This window comes from Elephantulus edwardii, unplaced genomic scaffold, assembly GCF_000299155.1.
Source record: "Elephantulus edwardii isolate Elephantulus edwardi_28Jun2011 unplaced genomic scaffold, EleEdw1.0 scaffold00217, whole genome shotgun sequence".
NCBI classification, from domain to species: domain Eukaryota; kingdom Metazoa; phylum Chordata; class Mammalia; order Macroscelidea; family Macroscelididae; genus Elephantulus; species Elephantulus edwardii.
This window is the reverse complement of record NW_006399967.1, coordinates 4058339-4067410: the sequence shown is the minus strand read 5'-3', so window position 1 is coordinate 4067410 and position 9072 is coordinate 4058339. Positions and strand designations below refer to the sequence as shown.

The following is a 9072-nucleotide window of genomic DNA, read 5'->3' as shown; positions in this document are numbered from 1 at the left end:
GGGGGCAGGGGGGGGCAGGCGAGGAGCAGGCGGGGCTGCGTGGCACCTGGTTGGGCAGGCTGGCCAGCAGGTAGAGGACGAAGTCTCCCACCCACTGGAGGAGCTGCTGTAGGGCCTGGAGCGTGTTCATGTCCAGGACAAACTCCTCGGTCTTGAGGTTGATCATCACCTTGTCAATGTCTGGAAGACAGGACGCTGCATGTGGTGGGGCCCCCCTGCCCACGCACGCCCCCACACGCTTGCACAAGCACTTGTACACACCAGCGCCTCGTGCACACGCTGGCCCATCTGCCAGGACCCAGCACAGGCCTGCTGGGACAGAGGAGCTCAGGAAGCCACTTGCTAGGTAGGCTTTCCAGGAGGAAGCGCAGGTCAGGCCACGGGTCAAGATGGACAGGAGGGTAGGGAGGTGGGAAAGCAGGGAGGGGTAGAGGACACGGGGGATAAGGTCAGAGGAAAAGGTGAGGGGACTGGTGAGGGAGGTGGGCAGGGGTGGGGAAAGTGAGGAGGGGGAGTGGGCCTGGGTGGGGGAGGTCAAAGGAGAGGTGAGTAGGGGTAGGGAGTACAGAGGGGAGGTGGGAAGGGTGAGGGAGGTAGGGAAGGTGGGGGGAAAGGGTGCAGGAGGTAAGAAGGGTGGGGGAGGTCAGGGGAGGTGGGCACATTGTGGGGCGCTGGTGAGGTGCCGGGGTGGGGGAGGTAGGCAGGTCTGGAGACCAGTCAGGTCAGCGGTGCTGGTGAGGGGCAGGCTGGGGAGCCCAGCAGGCTGTGGTGCTGGTGGGGGGCAGGGGTGACTGACGGGGCCCTCCCAGCGCTCACCCACATCGGCGATCTTGGAGCAGATCTCGGTCAGGCGGTCCCCGGGGCTCTTGTCGGGGGTGTTGAGGAAGTGGGGGCGCAGCAGAGACCTGAGCGTGGAGCTGATGGCGATGAGGAAGAGCTTAGCGTGGTAGTCGCACACACGCGTGACCGTGGACGGTGACAGCTTGCAGAGCGAGGCCTTCATGGCCAGGATCCGCGTGGACAGGACCTGGGGGCAGCCAGCATGAGGCAGTGGGCAGGGATGACCAGCGAGGGAGCGCAGGCGGCTGGGGAGGGACTCGGATCTCACCCACACGCGGGCCTAGGAACACGCGCCCACACGGGAGTGAAAACCTGCTACATGCAGAAGGGCGGGGCGAGGGCCTGTGCTCAGGGCACAGACACAGGGCAGGGCTGCGGGCACTGGCCTCACCCGGCCCCCAGCGCGAGCCGAGCCGCAGGGCTCCCCCACTGGCCTCCCCAGCCTCCTGGGTCTCCCGTGCGGCCGCCTCACCTGCTGCAGCGCTGCGCTCTGGCGCGTGTACTCCTCGTGCAGCTTCTCCACCAGGCTCTGCACCATGCTGGGCTGCACGTGCAGCAGGATGTCCCACCAGTCGTAGCCGGTCACCATGCAGTACTCCAGCAGAAAGAGCAGGTGCCGCAGAGCCAGGCTCACGTCCAGCGTGTGGCCCATGGAGGGCGAGATGCGCAGCATGTTCAGCTGCAGGTGGGGACACGTCTGTGAGGGGTGCAGCTCGGGGAAGGTCCCAGGTGAGAGGGGACACAAGGTGCTGGCCTGAGGCCCTCTCCCGGGAGGGCAGGCAGGTGTAGAGGCCACAGAGCCAGCCTTGGTCCTGTGAGGACAGGCTGGGCTGTGAGGACACCACGCTCCTGTCCAGTGTCATCCAGACCATGGGTGGGTGCATCTGGGGGCCTCAAGGTCACTGCACTGGCAGATACGGTCCAGAGACAGAACGAGCGTGCCCTCCCCAGGCCTGACCCCCAAGTGTGCCCACCGCAGTGGTGAGGCTGCATGCTGGGAGGCTGAGGTGGGAAAGGAGACCTCTGGATGGGACCCCTGGGGCCGGGCACAGGGCACAGAGTACGGAGCTCAAGGTCAAAGATGGCCCCACAATGTGTTTGACAGGGAGGCCATGCCCACGGCCACGCCCGCCCCCTATGTCATGGGTCGGAAGCCCTGACCCGCCCGCTGCAGGCCACGCTGATGTCCCCCAGTGCCCCCACGCAGGATTATAGCCTGCCCTCCAGGGTCCCCCGCCTTCCAGAGACCCCAGCTTTCCAGGGACTCCCTCCAGGAGTCCCCACCTCCCAGAGACATGTCTATCCAGACAGCTAACCACTGAGGGATGGAGGACCACAGCGCTTTCTCCTGGCTGGTGGTGGCTGAACGCTGTCACCAGTCACTGTCGCCCGCCCCCAGCAGTGTCTGCTCACCTTCCCGTGGTTGTCGATGCCCACCAGGGCCAGGGAGGTCCACGAGAGCTGCATGGCCTTGAAGTGGACAGCAGGTCCCGTGGGGCGTGGGCGCTTAATGGCGGGCTCGTCCACGGAGCGTGGGGTGGCCGAGCTGTAGAAGACCGCCATGGTCTGCAGCGACAGGCGGTGCACGATGTGGACGCTGCCGTCATGGAAGGCCAGGGCCAGGCCTGCACACAGGGTGCACGTGTGCTCACCTCAGCGTCCACAGGTTCCCCTTCCCTGTAGGCCTGGCCACCCCACCCCCACCCTGCCAAGTCACCCTCGCCCCCCCAGGCCGCGTCATCTCCCCCCCAGCCCAGGTCACCCTCCCCCCAGGCTGGGTCACCATGCCTCAGGTGACTTGTTCCAGCCTGGCTTTTGCTGAGGTAAGCAGCTCCCAAGGGGTGCAATTAGAAGGGCTCTCCCAACCAGAGGACCTGGGGGTCCTCACATGTCCAGAACCCGGCCCACAAAGGCCTCATGGGAGTCAGGAAGTGACAGCCCCCAGTACAGTCACTGGAAAGCACCTATGCACCATGCAGAGCCCCCACCCAGAGCCCCCCACCAGTAACCCAGCACCACACAGAGCCCCCACCCCACCCAGAGCCCCCAAACCATGCAGAACCTCCCAAGCGTATCCAGTCTCAGAACCATGCAGAGCCCCCCATCACCCAGCACTGTGGTGGCTCTCTCTGGCTGGGCCGTACCGAGGCCAGGGTAGAACTGCGTGTCGCTGGCCACCTTGAGGTCAGTGTTGGTGAGCGAGATGGGCAGCTTGGGCAGGGCCACGGCCGACACTCGGTCCAGGTCGTTGGTGGCCGACAGGATCCGCCACTTGAGGATCATGGGTTGCTTGTCACCTACTGAAGACAGGAACGGGAGCAGAGTGGAGAGATGGGAAAGGTGGCCAAGCACTTCCCTCCGTGCCCCTGCCCAGTCCCCTGGCCTCTCCCGGTCCTGTCCGACCCCTGGAGGACGCTGGCCCAGACCCTGTGCAGCCGGGAAGCACCAGCCACCCAATCAGTGATGGTGGCCTACGAGTGCTGCCTCGGGGACGTCCTGACCACAGCAGGGTCCATTCTGTGACCCAGTGACACCTGTACTCAGGTAGACAAGGGCTGACCCGGACATGAGTCTGAGAAGCCTAATTTCAAAGTGATTATTGATGATAAAACCAAACGCTGTGTCAGGATGAGGGAGGCTGGGTACAGACACAAGGCCGACCTTCAGGCCTCTTCACGGTTCTTGCCGACCCCCCCTCCTGAGTCAAGTATAAGGTTTTCAATAGAAAGAGCTTGGCTTCATTTGCATTGAATTCTCTTCGTGATTTGCTGCCGGTGATTTTCAATAAAGACACAGGAAGTGGGTTCGGGGCTTCAGTTCTTCCAGCTGTCTGCCCCCTGCTTTACCGTCTGTGGACAACACACGGGGGTGGGGTGTCCCTGCAGAGTGGCCCCCTCAGGATGCGATCCAGCCCTTCTCCAAAGGGAGTCCTGGTGTGACGCAGGGCTCGCAGGACAGGGCACAGGTGGAGGTGGGATGGGTGAGACCTGGGGAAGGGGAAGGAGGTGTGACCTGGCCTAGGCCTTCCTCCTCCACCCACGGTCTCAGTGGCTTCAGGGACATGAGAGGGACAGGGGGGCTCATGGCTATGCCCTGGCTTTCCTTCTGCAGATGGGGACTCAGCTGCACTATCTGGGAAGGGGTCTCCTCATTCCACCCTAGAGACGGGGTTGTTCTGAGCCAGTCTTTCTATCAATAAAGGAGAAGATGGGCCAAAAGCCTGTCTCCCAGCCACAGATGCCGTGGGCCGTCTCCACATCCATGAAGGTGCACTCTCACCTTGTCCCCCATCAGCGGTGTACGGGGGTGTCTCCTCCCTGTCCCCCAGTAGCGGTGTACGGGGGTGTCTCCTCCCTGTCCCCCCATCAGTGGTGTAGGGGTGACTCTGCCTGTCCCCCATCAGTAGTGTATGGGGGTGTCTCCTCCCTGTCCCCCAGTAGCGGTGTACGGGGGTGTCTCCTCCCTGTCCCCCAGTAGTGGTGTACGGGGGGTCTCCTCCCTGTCCCCCATCAGCGGTGTACGGGGGTGTCTCCTCCCTGTCCCCCCATCAGTGGTATAGGGGTGACTCTGCCTGTCCCCCATCAGTAGTGTATGGGGGTGTCTCCTCCCTGTCCCCCAGTAGTGGGGTACGGGGGTGTCTCCTCCCTGTCCCCCATCAGCGGTGTACGGGGGTGTCTCCTCCCTGTCCCCCCATCAGTGGTGTAGGGGTGACTCCCTCCCTGTCCCCCATCAGCGGTGTACGGGGGTGTCTCCTCCCTGTCCCCCCATCAGTGGTGTAGGGGTGACTCCCTCCCTGTCCCCCATCAGTGATGTAGTTTCGACTCTCTCCCTGGCCCCCATCAGTGGTTTAGGGGTGATTCTCTCCGTATCCCCCCATCAGTGGTGTAGGGATGACTCTCTGCTTGTCCCTCAGTGGTGGACAGCAGCTGGCAGCCCCCTGGAGCAGGACGAGGGTGCAGAAGTCAACCAGATACAACGACAGGACTGTGTGATTAGTGGGACACAGAGGAGAGGGCAGTGGCCCAGCTGAACTCACCCACGGGGGAGATCTGCTGGAAGATGTTGTTGACCGGCAGGCCCTCCTTCCGCAGTGACCAGCATTCCACCAGGCTGTTGGTCTGACTGGAGGCGCACAGCAGCACCTGGGGCGGGGGTGAGGGTGAGGTCGGGTGGAAGGGGCAGGAATGGCTGAGGGCCACAGGGGCAGGGATCGGCGAGGAGCAGAGACGGGTGCTGAGCCCCAGTCCCCTCTGCAGGCCGGGCCCGATTCCCAGATCTACCCATGTGGGTTCCGAGTGTTGCCCGTGTCCTCCAGCAAGGACCCAATGACTCCCAGTGACAGTGGGACTTGGACCTGGCGTGGGGCCCTAAAGATGCCCAAGCTCCCCCACACCAAGGCAGCCCTGAGGACACACAGCCGTCCTGACCAAGAAGGCGGTGGTGTGGGTGAAGAGGGCCCGTGCAGGCAGGACCATCACCACGAGACCACGGGCCAGGGCGAAGTCCTCAGAAGGGACAAGGGGGGCCGGGGCAGTGCCGGGAGAGGACAGGGCAGTGAGGATGAAAGTGGAGAGCCTGGCAAGACGCCTGGCCACTGGCTCTGAGGAGGCAGGAGGGGTCTCTGGGCCTTGAGAAGCTGGCCAGGTGGAGCCTCAGCTGGACTTTAGGTCCTGGGCCCGTGAGGTGGTGTGTGCCAGTCCCTCACTTGCTCCGACATACACCTCACCTACCCTGATATGCCCTCACACTGGCCCCGCCAGCCCCGCTGGCCCTTTACCTGCCCCGCAAGCCCCTGACCTGCCCTGCCAGTCCCTCACCTGCTCTACGAGCCCCACCAGCTCCTCTCCTGCTCTGCCAGCCCCTCACCTGCCCTGCCAGTCCCTTACCTGCTCCAACTCGCCCCTCACCTGCCCCACCAGTCCTGCACTAGCCCCTCCAGCCCCTCACCTGCCCACCAGCCACACACCTGCTCTGATATGTCCCTCACCAGTCCCTCCAGCCTCTCACCTGCCCGCCCCCCTCACCTGCTCCGACATGTCCCTGGCCAGGAACTTGAGGTGCGTGATGGCGGGGAACCTGTCCTTGCGGTTGAGGTCGGTGGTGCAGCGCATGAAGAGTGAGGGCAGGATCTCCGTGTCGATGCGACACTTCTCGCTCACCACGCTCACGCACACCTTGTAGAACTGCACGGGCGACGCGCTGCTGCCGTCCGCCGTGGCCACCACGATGTTGCCGCCGCCCGTGAAGGCGACGTCCGCCAGGGCCACGCGGCCGCGCAGCCGACACAGGCTCTCGGTGGACGTCAGCACCTGCCCGTTGGGCTTGAGGAGGGACACGGTGACCAGGCCACTGACCGTCACCGCGATCCAGCCTTCCATGGGCTTGCCGCCGAACAGCGTGAGCGACGGGGAGAACTTGACCCTGGAGAACTTCTCACCAAAGCTGGAGGCGCCCGACTGCAGGGGAGAGGCAGGAGGGGACGAGGTGCCGGTCACCTTCCCCGCCGGCACTAACGGCCCGGCCAAGGAGCAGCAGGAGCGCGTTCAGCCCCTGGGGTCTCCCTCCCGTGATCGGCCTCTGGGACCCTGCGTCGCCTCATCTGCAAGGCAGACTTAATCACAACGCCTGCTTCGAGGCGAGGCCTGGGTGAAAGGAGCTGCGCTGCCAACCTAAGAGCACCCGGTTCGAATCCCCCAGCTGCTCCGCAGGAGAGAGCCCGAGTGAGGCACGGCCTCTGAGAACCTGCTGAAGGGCAGCCGTGGTCAACTCCGACACGGTGTTAAAGGGAACAGAGGCTTCAGAGAGATGGAGAGAACCAGACCTGTGCAAACAGGTGAAATGGGAAAGAGCTCTGCGGAGGCCAGACCATCCCTGGAGGGAGCACAGGTGGACGCTTCGTCCACAAACTGCAGGCTGCACTGGGGGAGGGAGCTGCTGGAGCTTCGACAAAACTGGCCAGCAGCAGGGAGAGAAGCAGCAAGCGCTGGGGAGGGGTTACCATGGCAACGTGCCAGCACCAGGCCAGCGGGGAGGGGTTACCACGGCAACATGTGGCACCAGCATCGTGTGCTTCCATCAGAGTCAAGGGTGTCTGAAGCCCACACTCTGGTCTTTTTCAACAAAATCATGCCCAGCTGTAAAGGGGACTGTGCAAGCATGGAAGGTGCCAACGTGAACAGGTAGACTCAGAGCCGAGAAGTGACAGGTGCCAGGACCTCGGCCAGGGTAGGGGTGACCGCTCTGAGAAAAGGCACCGATAAGAATGAATAACCAGGTGACGAGAAAGTGACTCTCTCTCTCACACACACACACAGTCTGAAAGCTGCAGCCTAAGTTCAGCCACCTGCACCTTCTCATGCTGAAATGTCACCAAGCCTGTCACCAGCTGCCAAGGGCAGAGGAGAGGGTCCCCCTCCAGCTCACACCAGACGAGAGGGTCCCCCTCCAGCTCACACCAGCAGAGGAGCGGGTCCCCCCTCCACCAGCTCACACCAGACGAGAGGGTCCCCTCTCCACCAGCTCCCATGCTCAATATTAAGGAGGGGCTGGGTCATGGTGTATAAGAACAGAACTCGGGGACGTTAACTAATCAAAGATGGTCAGCGTTCTGAAGAAAGCACCCACCAGCTAACCCAGGCAGCGAGTCCCCACCGACTAAATGAATGGCTCACTGAACGCAGGTACTGGTGACCTGACAGCAGACGTGAGGTGGACAATCAGGATGGAGGTGCCGGAGAGGAAGATGGTGCCAGGTGACCGGGCAGGGTGAGGAGCGCTGGGCACTCACCTTTTCCACGTGCAGAGCCAACTTCACTCCGTTGTGTAGCCACGACAAGGCCACGATGGGGTCCCCCTCCACCAGGCTGCCCACGGGGCTCTCCCAGCTGTTGGCCAGGTGGTCTGCCATGCTCCAGCACTTGATCTGCCCGTCGGCATCTGCTGACAGAAGCCGGGAGCCTGGGGATGACAAAGGCAGTGTCACACTCTCCCGAGGGACAGCAGAGCCCGAGGGGTGTGGGAAGACCGGGTCTCAAAGGTTGTGATGGGCAGAACACGCTTAGAAAGGTCACTGCCTGGACAGAGGCCCAGTGCAGGCCAGCAAGGTGTGCCAATTCCCAGCCCTGCCAGCCATCCTCACCCGACTGGTCCCACTCGAGGCAGGTAATGGCCTCCCGGTGCTGTGAGTCCACAGAATGCACGTCCCAGGGGTGTTCCGTGTCCAAGATGTGGATCATCCGGGTCAGGTCTGTGGACGGATGCACCCGGTCAGCAGGGTAGAGCATGCACCCAGGGCCCCGTCCACCACACTGACAGGGATGACGGTCAACAAGACAGAGCGTGCACCCAGGGCCCCGTCCACCACGCTGAGAGCTACAGTCAGCAAGGCAGAGCGTGCACCCAGGGCCCCGTCCACCACGCTGAGAGCTACAGTCAGCAAGGAAGAGCGTGCACCCAGGGCCCCGTCCACCACGCTGAGAGCTACGGTCAGCAAGGCAGAGCGTGCACCCACCAGGAGGACAGAGAGGGACAAGCAACACACCATCAGTGGCAAGCTCCTTCTCACAAAAAGCACCTAAGAAGAACCCAAACTGCTGAGAGTGGGCGGGGTTCTGTCCTACACCCTGAGTCCCCACATGGCTCTTTCTCCCCTGAGCTTAGCTGAAGCTGACCACGGTGGGAAGGCCGCTGGGCGAAGCAGAGCCGAGACTGTAAAAAAGTCAAACAATGGCTCCAACGGTCAGAGAGTGAACAGAGTGGGGTCACCAAACCCCAGTGACGTTCCCCCCGTCCTCGCTCCACCATAGGTGGTGCTCCCAGTCTGGAGAGAGGAGGACACTCCAGTGGCCTGACAGGTGATTGAGGGTGGTGCCAAACCGCCCGCTGGGGTGGGCAGCGTACCCTGATCATCGTTCCGGAGGTCGGTGGTGAAGGCAATGAGGTTCCGGCAGGACCAGGCGCAGGCCAGGGGCACCGAGGGGCAGTGGGTGCTCTTGGGCCACTTCTCCCACTCGCAGACGTATGCCAGGTCCATCGCGTCCGGCGCCACACACTGGGGTCGTCACTTGCTCCTGGGGTAGGGTCTGTCACACACGTCACCAAGCAGATCCTGGGAAGAAAGTCAGGCAGAAGGGCCTGAAGAGTGTGTCTGCACCACCGCATGGAGACGTGGTGGCAGCAGGGAGGAAGGAGACCAGGGTGGGAGCCTCACGTGCAAAGGCCCTGGGGCAGGCC

General features: G+C 63.1%; 1 protein-coding gene across 2 annotated transcripts in view; it reads right to left on the bottom strand.

The window, feature by feature from the left end:
• Nucleotides 1-8908, bottom strand: part of MED16 (mediator complex subunit 16) — an 11932-nt gene extending 3024 nt beyond the window's left edge. The window contains exons 1-10 of one of the 2 annotated variants that reach the window (XM_006897948.1): nt 8740-8908; nt 7979-8086; nt 7628-7797; nt 5865-6296; nt 4877-4982; nt 2985-3140; nt 2254-2465; nt 1313-1519; nt 817-1027; nt 47-180 (exon numbers count right to left, since the gene is read on the bottom strand). In XM_006897948.1, the coding sequence (XP_006898010.1) occupies nt 47-180; nt 817-1027; nt 1313-1519; nt 2254-2465; nt 2985-3140; nt 4877-4982; nt 5865-6296; nt 7628-7797; nt 7979-8086; nt 8740-8872 (1869 nt within the window). In that variant the 5' untranslated portion in view covers nt 8873-8908. The remainder of the gene's footprint in view (nt 1-46; nt 181-816; nt 1028-1312; nt 1520-2253; nt 2466-2984; nt 3141-4876; nt 4983-5864; nt 6297-7627; nt 7798-7978; nt 8087-8739) is intronic. The other variant, XM_006897949.1, reaches the window with a different exon arrangement.
• Nucleotides 8909-9072: the final 164 nt, after the last annotated feature.